Source organism: Bison bison, unplaced genomic scaffold (assembly GCF_000754665.1).
Source record: "Bison bison bison isolate TAMUID 2011002044 unplaced genomic scaffold, Bison_UMD1.0 scf7180017864276, whole genome shotgun sequence".
Classification (NCBI taxonomy): Eukaryota; Metazoa; Chordata; class Mammalia; order Artiodactyla; family Bovidae; genus Bison; species Bison bison.
This window is the reverse complement of record NW_011494848.1, coordinates 235,221-258,331: the sequence shown is the minus strand read 5'-3', so window position 1 is coordinate 258,331 and position 23,111 is coordinate 235,221. Positions and strand designations below refer to the sequence as shown.

The following is a 23,111-nucleotide window of genomic DNA, read 5'->3' as shown; positions in this document are numbered from 1 at the left end:
CTTGCTTTTTCCATGATCCAGTGGATGTTGGCAATTTGATCTCTGGTTCCTCTGCCTTTTCTAAAACCAGCTTGAACATCAGGAAGTTCACGGTTCACATATTGCTGAGGCCTGGCTTGGAGAATTTTGAGCATTAGTTTACTAGCATGTGAGATGAGTGCAATTGTGCGGTAGTTTGAGCATTCTTTGGCATTGCCTTTCTTTGGGATTGGAATGAAAACGGACCTTTTCCTGTCCTGTGGCCCCTGCTGAGTTTTCCAAAATTGCCTGCATATTGAGTGCAGTACTTTCACAACATCATCTTTCAGGATTTGAAATAGCTCAACTGGAATTCCATCACCTCCACTAGCTTTGTTCATAGTGATGCTTTTAGATTGGCCATTATTCAAAAGATTGATAATGCACTGTATCATCAATCGTCTGAATAAATAAGAACTCTCATACACTGAAAATGTAACTAATACAATTTTTAGCAGAAACAGTTTAACATCAGTATTTAAAATACTTTTTGACTGAAATCTACTTCCAATAACTTACTCCATAGATATACCCACAGAAATTTGAAAAGATGAACATAGAGGAGTTATTATTGTACCATTATTTGTAATATTAAAGAATTAAAATCAGTCTAAATGACTGGTAGTAGTAGTAGTATTTTATTAATATAAGTGAAATTCTTTGAGTCAGTAAAAAAGGAAAAAAGAGGAATTTATTGCTGGCTTACACATGAAGCTTAAAAACCCTTGATCGTTGCATATACCTGAATCCTTTGTCTTTAAAACAAGTAAATAAATAAGATGGTTCTGTGGCCTAGAACAAATCTGTGTAAGAATAAATGAAATTTAACTAGTATTTTTTGGGAAGAGAGTGGGATTATATAGGAGTTTATTGTATTGGTCTTTTAAAAATTACTGTTGTAATCAGATAAAAAAAGTTTTAATAACAGCAATTTAAAGTTAAATGCTTTTCCACTTTCTTTGACAATTAGTTTTTTCATGAAAACTGAGAGGAAAGACCAGAATATATCTGTTATAGTGTCTTAGCACCTAGATGCTCAGTATTCTTTTTGTCCTGTGTAGCCCAGTGCTTCACAGATGTTTCAAACCTGAGAATCACTTGGTAAACATGGTATATTAGACCCTCTTTTAAGATTCTGGCTATAGAGGATTGTGGTCAACTTTAAATTTTTTGATGTTTTTGAGCCTCCTTCCAGATTCAGTTAATCCAGAGTAGGTTCCTTGAATCTGTGTTTTAATTAATCTTTCTAGGTATGTGCATGCTAAGTTGTTTCAGTCATGTCTGACTCTGTGGGACCCAGTGGACTGTAACCTGCCAGGTTCCTTTGTCCATGGGGATTCTCCAGACAAGAACACTGGAATGGGTTGCCATGGATGGCCTCCTGCTGGGGATCTTCCTCACCCAGGGATCAAACCTGTGTCTCTTTGTCTCCTGCATTAGCAGGCAGGTTCTTTACCACTTGTGCAACCTAGGAAGTCTCAGTCTTTCTAGGTGCTTCTGACAAATCCAAACCACTGTTGTGAACCTTGGTATAGCTAACTTTGAACCATTTTATTGAGGTGACTTATAGTTCTACAACTAGTTAGAATTTCTACCTGGAATCCTTCACATGTAGGGTTTATGGACTAATAATCATTGATTCAGGAGATATTTATTGAGTATCATGCATATTTCAGAGGATGCTACTCTTAGGATAGTGAACTAAAATCTTCAAGGAGATTTTATTCCAGTGAATAAACCAGGCAATAAGTAAATAAAAAAAATAGCATGTTTTATAGTGATATATGCTAAGGTTGAAAATAAAGCAGGGAAAAGGAATATGAAATGTTAAGGACAAGTTTTTAATATTAGATGGGATAGCAGTGGAAAAGCTCCCTGAGAAGATGATTGGTGACTTTTGAGTAAAGAAGCTAAGGAAGTGAGGGAGTTAACTATACCAGTATGTTGAGGAAGAAAAGGTCCTAGGCAGATGACTCAGAAAATACAAAATTACTGAGTCGGGAATACACTTATTTGAGAGACAGCAAGGAATCCTATATAACTGATAAAGAGAATGATGGAAAGAGCAATATGGAAATGAAATGAAATTAAAATAAAATGAAAGATAGTGAAGGCCAGATCATGTAGCACAAAGTAAAAACTTTCTGAATGAGATTGGAGGGTTTAAGCAGAGGAGTAGCTTCTCATAGGTCACTGTTTGCTCTGTTGAAAATGCATAAGGGGAGAAGAGAAGAGGATAAACTAGACTTGATTCCAAGCAAGAAATAATGATGACTTGGACCAGGACAGTGGTAACTTGTGTGGTGATCAGTAGTCAAATTTAGATATTTTGAAGATAGAACTGACAGGATATACTGATGTAATAGATAGAATATATACTGATGGATGGAATATATTATGTTGGGGAAGGAGTCGTCAAGAATGACCCCTAGATTTTTGGCCTGAGAAACCGTCATTAACTGAGACAGGAGAGACTGCATCAAGAAACAGTTTCGGAGGGAATATCATGACTTCAGCTTTTGGTCATTTTAAGTGTAGAAAGGCTATTAGCTATCCTAATAATTAGAGGTCAGGTAGGCAGTTGGCTGTGAGCATGCAATTCAGAGCAGCAGTCTAAGCTAGATATATAAGTTGAGAGTCATCAGCATATAGATGATATTTAAAGCCATGAGACTGCATAGGATCTCCAAGGCAGTAATTGTAGATAGAGACAAGGTCCAATGAGTAAGTTTTAGGGCATCTGAAATCATTGTTTTTCAGAAACCCATAGTGCTGAAGTGTTTAAAGTTCTACTGCTGATTGTCAGCTTACTTTCAAATGGTTAAAAAAACATATTTTAAAAAATTTATACTTGAATACATAGAGAATGAGTAGATATAACAAGCAGATAGAATAAAGCATTAGCAGTTGAAGTATTATATATAAAGAATGATTTTGCTCTTAGAAGGTGGAGAAATTGTAGAATAGTATCTTCTTGTAGACCAGAAGAGAGCGGAATCTAGTACATTGGTATAAGTTTGAGGAATAAGGACAGTTCTTCCACAGTCGTGGGTCTAGAGGTAGACTATGAGGCACACACACAAGTAGATTGTAGGATAGATGTGGTGCGAGCTTGTAGAAATTCTCTTACATTGCTTTGGTTTTCTGTTTTGTAAGAAGTAAGATTTATCAGCTGATAGTTTCAGTTCAGTTCAGTTCAGTTCAGTCGCTCAGTCGTGTCTGACTCTTTGCCACCCCATGATTCGCAGCGCACCAGGCCTCCCTGTCCATCACCAACTCCCGGAGTTCACTCAAACTCATGTCCATTGAGTCGGTGATGCCATCCAGCCATCTCATCCTCTGTCGTCCCCTCCTCCTCCTGCCCCCAATCCCTCCCAGCATCACGGTCTTTTCCAATGAGTCAGCATTTTGCATGAGGTGGCCAAAATTTTGGACTTTCAGCTTTAGCATCAGTCCTTCCAATGAACACCCAGGACTGATCTCCTTTAGAATGGACTGGTTGGATCTCCTTGCAGTCCAAGGGACTCTCAAGAGTCTTCTCCAACACCACAGTTCAGAAGCATCAATTCTTCGGTGCTCAGCTTTCTTCACGGTCCAACTCTCACATCCATATATGGCCTCTGGAAAAACCATAGCCTTGACTAGATGGACCTTTGTTGGCAAAGTAATAGCTCTGCTTTTGAATATGCTATCTAGGTTGGTCATAACTTTCCTTCCAAGGAGTAAGCATCTTTTAATTTCATGGCTGCAATCACCATCTGCAGTGATTTTGAAGCCCCCAAAAATAGTCTGACACTGTTTCCACTGTTTCCCCATCTATTTCCTATGAAGTCGTGCGACCGGATGCCATGATCTGAGTTTTCTGAATGTTGAGCTTTAAGCCAACTTTTTCACTCTCCTCTTTGACTTTCATCAAGAGGCTTTTTGGTTCCTCTTCACTTTCTGCCATAAGGGTGGTGTCATCTTAGATCCATTTAATTAGAATAGTTGCTTATTCATTAAACACCTATATGATTGCTGGGCACAAGGAACACCAAGATAAATGAGAGAATACTGCTCTTGAAGAGCTGACATCTTGAGAAGCTTCCCTGTAAAAGAAGCATTAATACTGTGTATCAAGAAACTTTAACATATGTGACTTTAACTCACTTGTTCCAGTTATAGAAATCCACAAAATCCAACCTAAAGAAATGATCCAAAGTGCTCAAAGCACAAAGATGTCCATAGCAACATTTTCACAGTAGTGTAAAATTTGAAAGCAACATACATTTTTAATACTTTGAGACTGGTTAAAATAGATAAATGTCTAGCCATTAAAAATTGTTTTACATTAAAAAACTTTAATCACAAAACTAAATTTTTATAATCTGATATTAAAATATTGGGTTGGCCAAAAAGTTTGTTTGGGTTTTTCTGTAGACTGTTACAGGAGACCCAAACGAACTTTTTGGCCAACCCATTAAGCTATTAAAGTTTTTAAAATTTAAAAAATAAAAGTGAGCTCAGCAGGTAAAAGCAAATCATTTAAAAAAATGCCCTTAAAAAATGTTTAGTTGGGTGAAAATACGGAAGTGCACAGATTTTAAGTGTAGTTGATTTATAATGTTGTACTAATTTCTGCTGTATAACAAAGTGATTCAGTTATGTATGCATTCTTTTTTATATATTCTTTTCCATTATGGTTTATCATAAAATATTAAATATAAGTCCCTATGCTATACACCTCTGGTTCTTGTTTATCCACTCTGTATACTTTGAATCTGCTAACCCCAAACTTCACTCCATCCCTCCCTTCCTCAGCAGCCACAGGTTTGTTCTTTATGTTTGTGAGTCTGTTTCATTTATATCATATTTTAGATCCTATATATAAGTGATATCATATGGTATTTGTCTTTCTGACTTAAGAAGTGAACAAATTTTAAGTATATTGCAGTTTTTTTACTCAAACTAGTCTTACCTGTATAACCAGCACCGTATTAAGAAAAGTTCAGAACCTTGTTTATAATCTTCATATCATCATCTTTCAAAAAGGTGAATTTGTTTTTTTTATTTTTCTACAGGCAAGTGTCAATCGAGGAAGGAGAGAGGAAAGCCAAAGAGCTGAATGTTATGTTTATTGAAACTAGTGCAAAAGCAGGATACAATGTAAAGCAGGTAAGTTATTTGAGAATGAGTGGGTTAAAGTTATCAAATTGAAAAAATATATTTTAAAATAATTGTATTAGTTTTCTATTCTCTAGTGTAAGATTTTCTTCCAGTTGACAGTAGCAAGCCTCATGAATTAGCAACATAACTACAGTGAACAGTGAAAAATCTAAATGTGGCATAGTTTGGGAAAAAGAGAGAAGAGACTTGTCAAACTTTTCAGATTGTTCATAGAACGAGTATTTCATTATGATTAGAAAATGATTGCTGGGTTGTAAACCTGCCATACTCTAACTGCATCCCTACTTTAAGGTGAATTTTCTTCATTTTAGTGTTTGATGAGAAGATTATGATAAAACAAGTATTTGCTTTCAGGGTTGGTATTTTGCTTGTTATAAAAATACATTCTGATTATTTTATCCTTAATAACTGCTGGTATTAACAGTGTTTATAACAGTGTTTATTCTTGTTTTGGAGAGCAGGAAAATATAGGGAGACCTCACTTTATCAAGTTGTTACCTTAAAGATAGGGGTAACCAAAAACTTACCTGCTTAATTCTTCACGTCTGCATATCATATAGAGTACTGTCCCAGATTTATAGGCTTTACCTCCCAATAAATTATTTTTTAAATCGTATGTTATCAGTAAAGGGGTAAAATTAAATCCTTGAAACTGAGTAAGTAGAGCTTTATGAAAAATTCTCATTGTAAGTAATACTGAATTGTCACTAATTTCGTCCTCATAGTATACTGTTTCATGGCTCCATATCTGCATTCATGCTGTGTTCTCTTTACTTAGAATACTCATTTTCTTCTTTCCTGACGGATACCTACCCATATTTTTAAGTTTCAGTTTAGATGTCAGCTATTTAGAGGTATTTTCTCTTACATTCTCCACCGTGCTGTTCTGTGCTTAGTTGCTTGATTGTGTCTGACTCTTTGTGACCCAATGGACTGTAGCTTACCAGGCTCCTCTGTCTATGGGGATTCTCCAGGCAAGAATACTGGAGTGGGTGCCATCTCCTCCTCCAGGGGATCTTCCCAACCCAGGGATCGAACCCAGGTCCCCCATTTCAGGTGGATTCTTTACCATCTGAGCCACCAGGGAAGCCCATTCTCCACCATACCTCCAGGTATTATCACTTAATGATAAATGACTCTCATGTGTGCTTTCACAGATCCTTGACCCCTGTGAAACCCCTGTTACAGAACTTACCACATTGTACTAAAATTGCTTTCCCATCAAAATTATATATTCTCAGAGCCTGCAAGTATATAAGGAATTTATTAAACAGTTTGAGTAATAAAAGTTGCCATAATATTATCATATGTTACTGTATTAAGACAAAGAAGTGGGTAGCTTCATCTACCTTTCTCTATTACGGATGTTTTGATAAGGATGTGAAATAGTTGCTTATATGTTAGAATATGGACTTCTCCAAGACATCTTTGGATCTGGGTTAATGTCTAAAGAAGGGGTTGCTGTGGTCCCCTAGTCCCAACCTTAAGTAATCTCATAGGTTTAGTAACAGCTTTCTTGAGGTATAATTTGTGTACCACAAAATTCACTTGTTTTAAGTGTAGGATTCAGTTATTTTCGGTGAATTTACATCATTGTGCAACCATCAGCATAATTCAGCTTTAGAACATTTTCATCACTTGCCATGCAATTTTTTCTAAAAGCCTGACCCGTACAGACAGATATTGATAGCCATTGAAAATGAAGAGAGACTTTTTACAGAACAATCTTATCCTGAATTTGAAACACATTTGCTACTTTATTATTTCTCCTTATTTAGATGATATGTCTGAATGTGTGGTTTTGCTAAAGTCCCTATTCTATTAGGACCTGATTTTGTTATTTTTTTAAATATAAATGTGACTAAAAGTTCCATTTTCAAACTTTGGAACAGAACTGCCTTTTAATGTTTTTGTAGCTTCTTAACTCATAAAAACCATTACGTTTTATTTTATAGAGAGTACCACGGTGTGTTAGAATTTTATTTCAATATTTAAAGACCTATGCCTTGTTAGCTTATATAATTAAGTTGCGGAAGAAAGAATCCTGGGGTTCTCACATGCCCATGAAATAATGAAAAATTAAAAAACAACTAAAATCTTATGTTAATAAGCACATTTAAGTAATAGGTTTAAAATCTTCCCCCCTAACTGTAGATAGTGCATCATATAGAATGCATTTCTGCCATGTGTGGAAATTACTGACTGATTTTAACTTTTAGATAAGAAATAAATCATAATCCATTTTTTAAAATTATTTTTTATGGATTATCTGTTCCTTGAGTTAGGTTTTATAAAGGAACTTAAAACTAATCAGCTAGAGTATCACTTTTAAAAACTTAATTTTTTAAATGACCTGTGGTTTTTAAATGGAAGTGTTTATCTTTTTAGTTGCACAAGTCACCCTAATTTTTTTTTTTTAAAGTCTTTGATACTAGTTAGCTGTATGGAAAAATTCAAATTTTCCTAAGTAAAATCTTTATCAAATCTGCCCAGTAACCATTGCCCAATTCTTGACTGGACAGTGCACCTTGTGTGGTTGGAGTTCAGTGTTTATTTTCCTAGGATTAGAGATTAATGGGTCTCAATTTTAATGTGCATCAGTTACCTGAAAGTTTATATAAACTACTAGTTCCTGAGGCATGACTTACAGATATTGATTCAGTAAGTGTAGGTTAATATCCTAAAATCTACATTTTTAATAAGAATACCAAGGGATTTCTCATGCCAACCATACTTTGTAAAAAGACACAGAAAGCCATAGAGATGGTTTGTCAATTATATCAAATATATTCAGTGTGATAATTGTTTGAGCAAATATTAATTCCCTAATCCCTGTTAGATACAGAAGACAGGCCTCCTACACTCCAACTCCTCAATCTTTTGTAGAAGCCAAATTCAAAACATGAGGAATTAAATGTCATGTCTCCCAAGTGTCAAATGTGTCTTCATAAAGTAAGAGGACAAATGTAGTGAAACCCAGAAGCTCTCTTGATTTATTGCCTTGTTTGCTCCCATAACTTATTAACTGATAGCTGCTCCAGCGTTGCCCAACTTTAGTTTACTCTCCATTCTGCTGCCAGAGTGATTGTTTTACAATACAGATCTGCTCAGGTTACATCTGTGAATTTTATCCTGAATTTTAAGCAAACTCCTTAATATGCTATGCTCTCCTGTTCAGAATATGTGATCTGGCCCCTCCATATATCACAATTCTAATCTTTGGCCACCACATACCCATACAATACATCTTTTTTTTTTTTTTTTAACAGTATTGTATTGGTTCTGCCACACATCAACATGAATCCTTCCTTCCTGTGTTCCCCATCCTGAACCCCCCACCTACTTCCCTCCCCATACCATCCCTCCAGGTCATCCCAATACAATACATCTTAAAGTGCCTGAAGTTTACTGTGTTCTCACATTTTCATTGTATGTGATTGTCCTTTCTAACACACTCCTTCCTCCCTGTTTGCTATCTGTAATTAAAAGCCCAGATTAAACATAATCAAATGTAGATTAAGTGCCTTTCCTGTTTGTTGTAGTAGCACTTTTAATATTGAAGTTTTTTTGTCAGCTCTGCCTCCCATTAGACTGAACTCAATAAATGTTCATTGAATAAAGAATAATATACTGAGCTTGATTAATAATTTATTGACTGTACTCGACTGTGTCTTAAGCTTAAGAAATCTAGGTTACATGGGGAATTTTCCTTCATTCAGTACCTTGACTGCAACTTAGATAAAGATACATTGAATTTGTTTTAATTTAGCTAAACTTATATTGAACTTTTTTCCATTCGTTTATTAAGATAAGTATTTATAGTGATATGTACACATCTTGAGTTTATAATTAGATGAATTTTGATAAATGTAATGACTGAGCGGGTTCACTTTTCACATTAAGGAAGATATAGAAATAGGTTGTTTGATTTCCAAATATTTGAGGCATTTCTGGATATTGTTATGGCTTCTAATTTAATTCTGCTGTGATCAGAGAATATCCTCTATAACATTTTAGTTATTTACAATTCACTGAGACTTGTTTTATGGCCTGGTACATGGCCTATGTTGATGAATGTTCCATGTGCCCTGGAAAAGAAAAACTTGTCTGCAGTTGTCAGGTACAGTGTTCTATAAATAATATCAATTAGGTCAAGACAATTGATAGCATTGTTCAAATCTTAGCCTTAGTAATTTTGGGAGGTAGGTAGTTCAGTCAATTACTGAGAATGGGGTATTAAATTTCTCTATAACAATATTTGTATTCATGGGAACTTAGTTCCCCAACCAGGGATTGAACCCGAGCCCTCAGCAGTGAAAGCATGGAGTCCTAACTATCGGAGCACCAGGGAATTCCTTCTGTCAGCTTTTACTTCATGTGTGTTGAAGTTTTGTTATTAGATGCATACATGTTAATGTTGTTATCCTCCTAATGTGTTAATTTTTAAAATAATGAGAAATATTGCTCTTTAGCTCTAATAATACTCCTTTCCATTATCTGATCTTAATATGGCCACAGTAGCTCTCTACTTACTGTTTACTTGGTATCTCTTTTTCTTTGTCAAGTGGGTCTCTTGTAGATGTTATACAGTTGGATCTTTGTTTTTCCCTCTGGTGTGACAGTCTTTTAATTTGAGTGTTTGGTTTATTTAGATTTAATTGTAGTTAGGTTTATTTCTACCATTTGCTCTTTGCTTTCTACCTGTCCCTCTGTCATTTTTGTTTTAATCAAATATTTTTATGTTGTGTTTTAATTCCTCTTTTTGATCCTTAGCTTTTGTTCATAACCTTTTTAGTGGTTGCTCTAGGGGTTAAATTAGAGTTAGTATTATGCCATTTCATATGAGATTATGCACCCTGTCCTTTGTATTCTTGTTGTCACATATTTTGTATTTACATATATTATAAACCTCCATATTAAAGGTTTTTTTTTTTTTAGATTTACTTTTATGTTTTGACTGTGGTGGATCTTTACTACTGCATGTGGGCTTTCTTCAGTTGCAGCTCATGGGGGGCTACTCTCTAGTTGTGGTGCATGGGCTTCTCATTGCAGTGGCTTCTCTTGTGAAGAACTGGCTCTAGGTGCATGGGCTCAGTAGTTGCAGTGCATGGGCTCAGTAGTTGCGGCTCATGGGCTATAGAGCACAGGCTCAGTAGTTGTGGCATACAGGCTTAGTTGGCTCTGCAGCTTGTGGATCTTCCAGCACAGGGATCTAACTAGTGTCCCTTGCATTGCAAGGCAGATTCCTAACTACTAGATCACCAGGGAAGCCCAATAAATATTTAAATTTTTGCTTTAAACAGTAATTAAAAGAAGAAAAAAGATAATCCTATTTACCTATATATTTACCATTTCCAGTGCTCTTCATTCCTTCTTACAGATCTGTTTCACCTGATATTTTTCTTTAGCCTAAATAACTTTCTTTACTGTTTGTTTCAGGGGTCTCCTAGTGATAAATTCTCTCTGCTTTCACGTATGCCAAAAGGCCTTTTGAAGAATGTTTTTGCGAGTTTTTAAATTTTGTTTTGGAAAGAGATTTTTCTCTTCCATTACTTCAAAGTTGCCTTTCTATTGTCTTCTGGCTTCCATTGTTTTTAATGAGAAGGGAACTCTAATTTATATCATTCTCTGTTTGTAATGTGTTGTTTTAAAGTATTTTTCCTGTCCCATTTTCTCATTTTCTCCAGTGGCACATCTATTAAATGACTTGATATTATCCCATTCCTGCTAGTCATTAAGGCTTCTACTCATTGTTTTTATGATCTTATTTTCCTTTCTTTTCAGATTATATATTATTATTGAAGTGTCTTAAAGTTCACTGATCCTTTTTCTGCCATATCTAAACTGTTAGGAAATCCATCCAGTGAATTTATTATTTCAGATATTTTAATTCAGTCCTAAATTTTTTTTATTTCTTAAAATTCCCATTTCTTTGTCAGAATTCCCCATCTGTTCAATCATTATGGCCATTGTTACCTTTAAGTTCTTAAACATATTTGAGTAATTGCTTTGAAGTTCTTGTCTGCTAATTCCACCATGGGAAGTATCTGATGGCTCAGCAGTAAAGCATCTACCTGCAGTACAGGAGATGCAAGTTCAATCCATGTGTCAGAAAGATCCCCTGGAGAAGGAAATGGCAACCCACTCCAGTATTCTTGCCTGGGAAATCCTGTGGACAGAAGATCCTGGCGGGCTACAGTCTGTGGCGTCTCAAAAGAGTCGGACACGACTGAGTGACTAAACAGCAACAAATTCCAACGTTTGGGTCAGCTAAGAGCCTATTTCTGTTGGCTGTTTGCTTTTTCTCTTGACTCTAGGTAGATTTTTCTTTTCTGTTTCATGTATCTAGTAATTTTTTATTGTATGCTTGGCATAGTATATACATAGAGATTCTGGTTTCTGTATTTTTCTCTAAAATTTGGGATTGTATTGTGGCAGGGTGTTATATTGCTGGCTGATGATCATGAATTTGTATAGTTTGATATTATGCATTGTTTGGGTGGACCTGTAGAAAGCCTGAGATGTTTAGCAAGCTTTTCTATTTTGGTGAGATTCAAACTCTAAACTATATCCCTGATGCAGGTGGTAGCTGAAATCTCTGCTCATTTCTTTCAGCATTCTTTCTAGCTTTTGCTTTCAAGTAGTTCCTTGAAGTCACCTAGATGGTGACTCCTTAGAGCTTCACCTACATATGTACCACTAAGGAGTTAACTGAGGGTTTGTAGGAATTTTATGTGTTGATTTTAGGGCCCCTCCTCTTGGCTCCCTCCTTTTTGTTATTTCCTTCATCAGTATGGCCATCCTGGTAGTCAGTTGACACCTCAAACATGTAAAACTCTAGTTTTTGCTTGAGTTCTAGCCACCCTTTATTGTACAAGCTAGGATTGGCTCTTGGGAAAACCTGTTAATAAGCATGACTCTCACCCATTGAGTGTGGGTTCCGTTTTTCCCAGGATTGAATTACTCCTAGTTTGTATGTCCTCTTGTCCTCTTGTTACTCTTGAAAGTCTTCAAATAGTTGTTCAGAGTTAATAATTGCTATCTGCAAGAGTATTAGTCCTATACAAGCTGCTGTGCTGTTACCAAAAGTGGAGTCTATCTTGAACTGGGGTAAAAATTAAAATATCTGATAAATGAAATAGCTGAGACTATTTAGCATGTACATACTTAGTCTTATTTAATATTGAAGGTTAGTTTACTCCTGGATTCTGTATGTTGTTGCTTATCTAAGATCAATATCAGTAGATCTTTGAAGTAAATTATTTGGTCAGTGAGTAACATATCAAAAGAAGTGATTTTGAAGAAATAATGTCAAATTCCTTCGGAGTTTTTGTTGTAGGTCAGTAACAATTTAGAAATGGTGCTGGTATTCAAAAATTTACTAGGTAAATTTTACAGTCCAGTCACTACCATGGAACACATTGGGAATCACACTCTTGTGAGCTGTTCAGTAACCATTGTGTGTGTTTTATTCAGCCATGTGTTTGCAAAACAGAGTTCCTTTTGATGATTGTGCATTGTACTCATTTTATTTGACAAAATCATGCCTTTTCACCGAAGGTAGACAGAAGTCATTCTGTATATAAGACATGTTTATCAGTACTAAAGGTACCATCTAGTTGTACTTTACATATACAGAGATGTGTTTTTAGTTTTTTCTGCTAATTGGATTCCTCCCCACTCCCTCATGTACTGGCTTATAATACATATAATAAAAGCTTAAAATAGGCTTTCTCTATTGCTTGTTTTCCTTTTTAAACAATTCTAGGAGAGATTTCACTAATGCATCATTTAATGTCTAACCATGGTTCAAGTAATTGGGTCTTAGTGCCTGAGAGCTTTGGCTTAAAATAATTTATTCCTACTCATTATTGCTACTTATTCTTATTTAAAAATGGGCTTGGCTTAAAACCTTTTACTCTTTGGTTTAAGCACTTAACTCTAAAATCGTCATGGAAACAGCGTAAGAAAAATTTATCCTTTATTTTTCTAAATTTGTTCTTAAAAAACAGTAATATTGTTTTCTTTGTGAAAGTGGTCTCATATTAAAATTGCTGAAGGAAATGGTAATGACAAGGTAATATTTAAGGTTCTACCTCATTTTTCATCTGATGATTAATTCATTATTTTAGTAAAGTATTCAGTGTGTGGGTGTTACCCTTCTTGCTATATTATGTAATTTTGCATTACTGGAAAATGAAATAGAACTGAAACACTCCTTGATCTTTCTCTTCTAAAATCATCAATACTTATCAGAAGAAAAAGATTTGTTTGAAAGAGAGAGGAGGACTTTTTGGGAAATTAATGATAACTGATGGGCATCAGCACTAACAACTCAGTGAAAACTTGTGTGCTGTTCATAGTGGAGTTGCATGTGTATATGAAAAAAATTGTTTTATATGTGCTGAGAAGACATACTTACTTTAAGCATTGGTAGGGATGGTGTCTCTGCCACACCACCATATCCCATGTCCACCATAGTTCTTGACTCATAGCAGATCTTAATCTTGTAATTTATCACATACCTTATTCCACAAGTATCAAGTGCCTACAGTGTATTACCACTGTTGGTTCTTCAGAGAATATAAAGTTCTCGGCTTCAAAACATTTATAGCTGAGGAAAAGAATCACGTTCTCATGAAATCTGTGTAGTGAAAGGTAGGTAGTATATGATAAAAGATGCAAATGCTACATGATAGTAAGATATTATTGAGATGTGAAATGAATAGTGACACATGAATAAGATCATATTCAGATAGGATGATCAAGGAAGACTTTGTTTATAAATGCCGCAAAAGGGACTTCCTTGGTGGTCCAGTAGCTAAGACTCCATGCTGCCAACACAGGGCTCTCAAGTTCGATCCCTGTCTGGGGACTAGATCCTGTGTGCCACAACTAAGACCTGGTGCAGCCAAATAAATAAATAATTATTTTAATGCTGTGAAAAAAGTTAAATCCTTGAGAAGTATATTTGAGAACTTCCTGATGGTCCAGTGATTAAGACTCTGCACTTGCAGTGCAGTGGACATGGGTTCAGTCCCTGGTCAGGGAACTAAGATCCCACATGCTGTATGGCTCAGCCCCCCCCAAAAAAAAGGAACATACTTGATTTAGATACATAAAAGACAGATGATACTCCAAGAAAGAAGAGCAGTTAACATACAGTAAAAGACTGCCTAGTACACATTGTATAAATACTTGTCATAAATCATAAATACTAAGTTTAAAACATTTCTTTGTTGTCTTCTTACCAAGTACTTTACATACAGTATATAAATGCTTAGATTTTTGTTGAATACAAGAATGAATCCATGTAACAGTGCTCTAAGTCTGCTGCTATTGTTGTCCTGATTTTAGAAGATCTGAGACACAGAAATTATACAGTTTTTTCCAAATTACCCAGCTACTATGTGTTAGAACCACTTAATATACCAAGTGTTGATCTCACTTATTCTCACAGTATCCCTGTGAAGTAGATAGGTATATCCATCTCACTGAGAGGAAACCAAAGTTTTAGAGGGTAAGTGACTTGCTTAAGATTATAGCTGAAGCTAGAATTTGAACCCAGGTCTATTATCTGTGCTCTTAACCCTACACCATTCTGCTTCTTTCATATTTAACCTTACCCCTAATTTATCCTTTTGTGCTTTATATCCCTAACACAGTAGGACTTTAATATCACTGAATGGTCAGGAATCCATATACAAGTGGATATGAACTGGTTAAATGAGAAATTATTATATTGACCATGTTCTTATTAATTCACTCATCAGATATTTATTGATCCCCTCCTACATGCCTAGTTTTGTTGTGTTACAGGCACTGGAGATACAACAGTTAGCAAAATATCATAATTCCATACCATTATGAAGTTTGCATTCTAGTATGAAAAGTTAGGCAATAAATGAGAATACAGTACTTCATGAGGCTATAAGTGCTTTGGAAAAAAGTAAAAGTAAGGTCAGGGAAATAAAGAGTAGTAGTTAAAGTGTTAGGATATTGATGTTTTATGAAAGATAATCAAGAAAAGCCTTTCTGATAAGGATATTTGAACAGATATCTAAAGGAATTAAGGGAGTATGTTGTTTGTGTATTTGGGGAAGAACATTCTAAGCATCAAGTGCAATGAGAAGTTCAGAGGTCGTTGGCATGTTTAAGGAATAGTAAGGCTGCTTCAGTTAGAGTGAAGTGAAGGAGGAGGCAAGTGATAGGAAATAAACGTACAGAGGGACAGTACTAGGGGACAGAGGTCCATGTCCATGCAGGCTGTAACAAGGATTTAGGCTTTTATTCTGAGTAATATGGGATTCCTAGGTGGCTCGGTGGTAAAAAAAAATCCGCCAGCCAGTGCAGGAGACATGGATTCAATCCCTGGGTGTGGAAGATCCCCTGGAGGAGGAAATGGCAACCCATTTCAGTATTCTTGCCTGATGAATCTCCATGGATGGAGGAGCCTGGCTGGCTGAATAATCTGAGTAGTATAGGAAGCTGTTGGAAAGTTTTAATCAGAGATTTGACATGCTGTGGTTTAGGATGTAAAAGAAGTCACTGGCTACTCTGTAAAAGTAGACTGTAGAGAGGTAAGGGTAGAAGCAAAACGATTATTCAGAGTTATTGAAAAAAAACAACCAAAAACCCAGGTAATACTTTGTTTAAGAAATGCTTGGCTACTAAAATTAAAATAGAAATCTAGCAAAAAAAAAAATCGAAGTTAACAAATACTGAGCACTCATGTGCAAATTATAGTGATGTATAATACACTCCGTGCTCTTACAAAGATTATATTCATAATGGAAAAATTTTTGTATGTTAACAGAGCTGATTAGGATGGCTTGCGGAATGGAATTTCTTCTTGCTTATAAAATACTTAGTTACTTTTATAATAAAGGTAAGAACTGGTAGCAACAGTGATTTTACTTTGAGATCTCCAATTTACCCCTTTAAATGAACTATCTTAAATTATAGCCCAAAGTATTCAACTTGAAAGTTTCTGTGGAGAGCCAGTACTCAGCTTGTCATCATCCCCAAAGCTAATTCCTTTAGCTGTCACTGCAATTTAAAATGTCTATTTCCCCCTAGAAATTACAAGTAAAATACCATACACCTGGAGGTCCAAGTGGAATTGATACCATTTTTCCAGGAAAAGAAAATGTCCTAATAAGCGTCCTGGCAAGGATGCCCCAAAATGTCTGTAGAAAGTGGATTCTTGGAACTTACCTGGTGGTGCAGTGGTTAAGATGCCATGCTTCCAATGCAGGGGGTGTGGGTTCGATCTCTGGTCGGGGAACTAAGGCCCAACATGCCACATGGTGCAGCCAAAAAATAAAAACAAAAAAGTTAAAGAAAGAAAGAAAGTGGATACTCAGTAAATACAAGTGAGAGGATTTTTTAAAAATATTACCAACAGTACCGACCCCATATTTAGTCAACTGTAATTTCTAATTTAGCAGAAGCCTCTGTTAGCATATTGTTGGCATTTAAGAAATAGATTTTCCTTTAATAATTTAAAACAGCTTAAACCTCCAGAATTTTCTCCTTCTTGTCTCTTACATATATTTATGTAAGGGTTGAACTTGGTTTTTTGGAAAGCATTTCTTAGCCCATTTTCGGATGTCTTTAGTATAAGTTAGTGACGCTTGACCTTTTTAATTGACCCTTTTAACTGAAGTATTTTGGAGGAGAACTAAATTTTTCAAATACATTGATTAAAGCTATAGGCAAAAATTTTAGATTACAGAAAATGGATTAAATTTTTATGTCTGTAATTTGTATATTATCAGTGTTTCACAAAGCAAATTCCTATACCCAGAATCGATTGTTAGCTATTTCTTAACACAGCTCTTCCCACAGAAGAAACAACTTCTATTTATACTAGGCAACATAAGATAATAGGAAAAATATGAACTTCAGAATCTTGGCTCTGCTGTTCATTTGGTGAATGGCAGATACTCTCTTTAGCCTTAGATTTCTGTAAAATGGGGATATTAATACCTTCCTTACAAATTACTGCAAGGATAAAAATGAAAAAGTGTGTGAAGTTAAACACTCAGTATTAGCTTCTTTCTTCCCTTACTTGATTTGATTACTTCACACTCCTTACAGGTTATTTTTATAGCATTGGCCTTTAACTTTCACAGTACATTAGAATCATCTGGAGATTTTTGAATGAAACACTGAATATCCAGCCCCACCCCAAACTAGCTTACTCTGTCTTTGGGGATGGAACCCAAGCTTCTGGTGTTTTGTTTGTTTTTAAGTTTAATGGGTAATTCAGATGCACTATAGGTGTTGAGAACTACTGGACTTCACACATAACCTTTCAATAAAGCTTTCCTGAAGTATTTAGTTCTAATTACTCTCAAAGTTAAATAAAACAGTGGGAAGAACCTATGGGATCATGTTAACCTATTTACCCTTCTGTGTGTAATATATTTAATTTTATAGATAATGGAGGGTTGTTGCTTTAAGTGTATATTTATCTGTGTGCGTGTGTGCTCACTCAGTCATGTCCAACTCTTTGCGACCCTATGGACCGTAACCCACCAGGTTCCTCTATCTATGGGATTTTCTAGGCAAGAATACTGGAGTGGGTTGCCATTTCCTCCTCCATGAGATCATCCCGAGCTAGGGATCAAACCCATGTCTCCTTCATGGTAGGAGGCTTCTTTACTGTTGAGCCAATGGGGAAGCCCATATTTCTCTGATCTACCAGTTGTTATTCTGGTTCCTCTTGTCATTTTCTCCCATTACATTTTCTTGTGTTAGTCAAATCCTAACTTTTTTAAAAAAATTCTTTTTCATATTTGATTGGAGATACTTAGAGGCGTTTGTTGTTCATCAAGTTGAAGTTTATCAGTGTTTTCCTTCACTGTCACTCTGCATATTCCTTTTATATTTCCTTTTTCTACAAGAAACTGAATACATTAATTTTTTTTGTTGCCTTTTTTGGGAGTTGGGAGAATTTGATGGGCATAAGTATTGCTAACTTTTATTTCACTTGATTAAAAAAAGAGGCTTTATCAGATCTGTGGTCATGTGCTAAATAGTATTATGGATAGTCATGCCTAAAGGATTAGCTGGGAATTCAGATGCAAGTGAACTCAAAAAAGTCAGTGGTTAAAGGCACTAACAACCATTTGTACTGTACTCTATGTTTTCTAATGTGTTTTCACATGTATTAACCATTCTTTCAGTTAACATTTAAAAAAAAAATCTATTGCATGTCATGTACGAGGATAGCAGAAATGAACTATGAGCCTTGTCCTCCAGTGGTTAAAGTCTAGAGGGATAGACAGGTAAACAGGCCATTGCAATCAGTGTATTAAAAGTTCTGAAAGAAGAAATACAGGGTACTATCGGAATATATGCTGTTGCTGCTGCTGAGTCACTTCAGTCGACTCTGTGGGACCCCATAGATGGCAGCCCACCAGGCTTCCCGTCCCTGGGATTCTCCAGGCAAGAACACTGGAGTGGGTTGCCATTTCCTTCTCCAGTGCATGAAAGTGAAAAGTGAAAGTGAAGTTGCTCAGTCATGTCCCACTCTTAGCGACCCCACGGACAGCAGCCTACCAGGCTCCTCCGTCCATGGGATTTTCTAGGCAAAAGTACTGGAGTGGGGTGCCATTGCCTTCTCCGATCAGAATATATAGAAGTATTTAATTGATTGTAAGATGGTGGGATTGAAGAATTCTGGTAGTGGGTTAGGGACGTTTTTCTCAGGAATTACCAGGAAATGGATCGTCAAGATCTGTCAACTAGACTGATTGGGCTGGGAGTAGGGGAGGATGTTCAAGGAAAAGTAGCATCATTATGACCTTTGAACTGCACAACTACGTCCCCCTTTTTATTAGAAGGAATCTAAGGATTAGAGGAATTCATATCCTTGAGGTCACAAAACTTGTAATAATGGGGTAGTTAGTACCAGAGTTTCTTGGCTCAAATTCTGTGTCTTTCTATAAACACATTAAATACTATAAACACATTAAATACTGTGGTATGGTGTATTATGAGAATAGATAGTTGACTGTAATTCTAACAATATCCTCCTTGAAAGACCTCATTAGTTATCTGCTTTTTTTTTAAAGTCTCAAAACTTGTAAACTTCATTCCATTTTCATGGAAGGTAAACAGACCTCTGTGCCTCCACCATAAAAAAAAAATTCAATTTCTAAGCTAGCACGTAATAAAATATCCTTTGGAGCCAGAAAGATTATGTAGATTATAAACAGGTAGGCAGTTAATTAAATAAATATTTCATGTCCAACCAAACTATGAGATCTTGGGGGTAATTTCTAGATTTCCCTAAGTAAGGACATTTCAGTTCCGCTTAAATATTTTCAGATAGTTTCTCCCAGCCCCCACACTTTTCCTGTCAGTTTTATATTGTTTCCTAAAGCAGAATTTTGTATCTGTTGGTGTTTTGCTGTAGTCCTCGAATTCTTGCAGAATTTCATAACATTTGGAAAAACATTCTGTTTCCGTAGTCCACAGGACCATGGATGGTTGTGAATGATATTCTATTCTAATAGAAATAGAGCTACTGTATATGAAAGACTTACTATATAACAGATCGTCTTTAAGCAGTTTACATAATGATTTCACTTAATTTTCATAGTAATCTAGTTAATTATGTGTACTATTATCTTAAGTCCATTTTACAGATAAGAAAATTGAGGAACAGAAAGATGGCCTGTCAAGTGACCTACCCAGAATGTAAAAACTTCACCTTTTAGTTTTTAGCCATCTACCTTAGTATCTTTTGTTTTCAATATGTGATTTATATGACTTTATAGTTATAGTAAGATGCTGGAATTATAGAAAGAAGTCTTAATGCATGCTTTTTTTTAGCACCTTCCTTTGCTAGGATGAAATCCACATTCTTTTCAGGTCTTTCTTAGTCTGCCCTTCAATATATATAGCTTCATTCTAATTCTTTTACATATTGTGTGTTCCAGCTGGTCTGGACTATCTATCCATTCTTGAAAATCATGGCAGCCAAAACTGAGTATCATCATTATAGAATGAATTTCTGGGATACAAGATTTAGTGCCATATTGTCAGCTGCTAGATCATTCCAATAATCACTATACAGTATACTGGTTTGCAGCCCTAAATAGATGATTATTTTCAGTTGATTTTGGCAGGGGAACACTTTTTTTTTCAGTCTTTCTTATTGTCTATAAAATGCTTTCCTTCATACTCTATATTCTTCACCTCTGGATGAAAAGTGATTTTTAATGGGTGTCAGACTTTCCTGATGCATAAAATTTTGAGCTGACAAAGCTGGCATTCTGCTTTTAATGTATTATCTAATACTAATATATAAAAACTTCAAAAAGATTAGAATTATTGTCCAACTTTGCATGCATTAATTATAAACACTTGCTAGTTTTGAAAGGGCATAATACTTTTCCTACATTTATCTAAAGTACTATGTCAGTGTATTTCTCTGTTCATTTTGCTTTTGTAAATTTTGTTATTTTTGTTCATAACATTAACAGCTTTCACAGACATTAATTGTTGCAATATTTATTCTTGTATCTAGATCTAGAGAATGCTGATCTTTATTTGAAACTGAGTATTCATATATTAATCCATATGGACCCACCTTACACAGTTAACTACTGGCTTAATTAATTGTATAATTAATTAATAATTAATGGGCTTTCCTGATAGCTCAGTTGGTAAAGAATCTGCCTGCAATGCAGGAGACCCCAGTTCGATTCCTGGGTTGGGAAGATCCTCTGGAGACGGGATAGGCTACCCACTCCAATATTCTTAGGCTTCCCTTGTGGCTCAGCTGGTAAAAAGTCCGCCTGCAGTGCAGGAGACCTGGGTTTGATCCCTGGGTTGGGAAGATCCCCTGGAGAAGAGAAAGGCTACCCACTCCAGTATTCTGGCCTAGAGAATTCCATGGACAGTCCATGGGGTTGCAGAGTTGGACACAACTGAGTGACTTTCACTTTGACTTCACTATACAATTAATGTTGTGTTGATTTGATTGATAGTAATTTATACAATTATGCATGATCTTTGGTCATGCACAATTTCTTGAGTAGCAGAAATGATGTTAAGGTAAGCATTCCGCAGTTTTAAGTCTAATAACTGATTTTGGTTGAATATTGAGGCTAATGCCTAACTTTGGCACATCTTTAAAATGCTATTAAATGTTATAGAACCAAGACAATTATACTTTTATTCATATCTTCCTTAATCCTACCCCATCAAGCTATTGCCTACAGATAAAGATTTGCTCCTTTTCTATACTTCTTTCCCTAAACAGATTATTTATAGTTCCATTCTTTCATCTCTGGCCTTCTTTCTGTTACTTCTCATTTTAATACAGCAACATTTATCGAACACTTAAACTCTTTCCATGCTTTTAAAGTGCTTTTAAACTCTTAAAGTGCTTTCCATGGTATGGTTTTCAACTGAGTGAAATCTTTAAATCCCAACTCAAATGTCATTGCCTAAGAATTTTTCTCATCTGCTTGAACAGGGCCTTCTTACAGATGTGTTCGCCTGTCATTTTCTAGTTCCTTAATTTATAGCACTCATAACATTGTATCACAAGGAATGGTTTCAGTCTATATCCTTTGCCAAATTTTGAGCTCCTTACATCTAAAAACCACATCTTGTTCATTTCTGTGTCTCTGGAGAACTTTAGACAGTGCCTCAAGTTAAGCAAGTACTTATTTATTTAGTACAAGATAGTTACATCATATGTGCATTTTATAGGAATTTTGCACTGAATGCCTAACAAAAAAAGAGAAATGATGGAAATAATGTGGCAGTTTCACCTACCATTCTACGCAGTAAGTGGATAGATAGGTCTGGGCACAAAGTAAAAGGTGTAAGTCTTTTGTTCCTTCAGTCAGTTTCTGTTCCCACATGCCTCTCAAAGTGAACATCTCACCCAACTTGAGTGTGGTGTGGTGCTTTCTAAGATAGTGATTTCTGACTAGACTGACCTTCTCATCAGATCAGATCAGTCGCTCAGTCGTGTCCAACTCTTGGCCACCCCATGAATCACAGCACGCCAGGCCTCCCTGTCCATCACCAACTCCCGGAGTTCACTCAGACTCCCGTCCATCGAGTCAGTGATGCCATCCAGCCATCTCATCCTCTGTCGTCCCCTTCTCCTCCTGCCCCCAAATCCCTCCCAGCATCAGAGTCTTTTCCAATGAGTCAACTCTTCGCATGAGGTGGCCAGAGTACTGGAGTTTCAGCTTTAGCATCATTCCCTGCAAAGAAATCCCAGGGCTGATCTCCTTCAGAATGGACTGGTTGGATCTCCTTGCAGTACAAGGGACTCTCAAGAGTCTTCTCCAACACCACAGTTCAAAAGCATCAATTCTTCGGCGCTCAGCCTTCTTCACAGTCCAACTCTCACATCCATACATGACCACAGGAAAAACCATAGCCTTGACTAGACAAACCTTTGTTGGCAAAGGAATGTCTCTGCTTTTGAATATGCTATCTAGGTTGGTCATAACTTTCCTTCCAAGGAGTAAGCGTCTTTTAATTTCATGGCTGCAGTCACCATCTGTAGTGATTTTGGAGCCCAGAAAAATAAAGTCTGACACTGTTTCCACTGTTTCCCCATCTATTTCCCATGAAGTGATGGGACCGGATGCCATGATCTTCGTTTTCTGAATGTTGAGCTTTAAGCCAACTTTTTCACTCTCCACTTTCACTTTCATCAAGAGGCTTTTGAGTTCCTCTTCACTTTCTGCTATAAGGGTGGGGTCATCTGCATGTCTGAGGTTATTGATATTTCTCCTGGCAATCTTGATTCCAGTTTGTGTTTCTTCCAGTCCAGCGTTTCTCATGATGTACTCTGCATATACGTTAAATAAGCAGGGTGACAATATACAGCCTTGACGAACTCCTTTTCCTATTTGGAACCAGTCTGTTGTTCCATGTCC

General features: G+C 36.1%; 1 protein-coding gene across 3 annotated transcripts in view; it reads left to right on the top strand.

The window, feature by feature from the left end:
• Positions 1–23,111, top strand: part of RAB6A (RAB6A, member RAS oncogene family) — a 91,285-nt gene that overhangs the window by 63,187 nt on the left and 4,987 nt on the right. For all 3 annotated transcript variants that reach the window (XM_010848841.1, XM_010848842.1, XM_010848840.1), the window contains one exon: positions 5,079–5,172. In XM_010848841.1, coding sequence (XP_010847143.1) covers positions 5,079–5,172 — 94 coding nt within the window. The remainder of the gene's footprint in view (positions 1–5,078; positions 5,173–23,111) is intronic.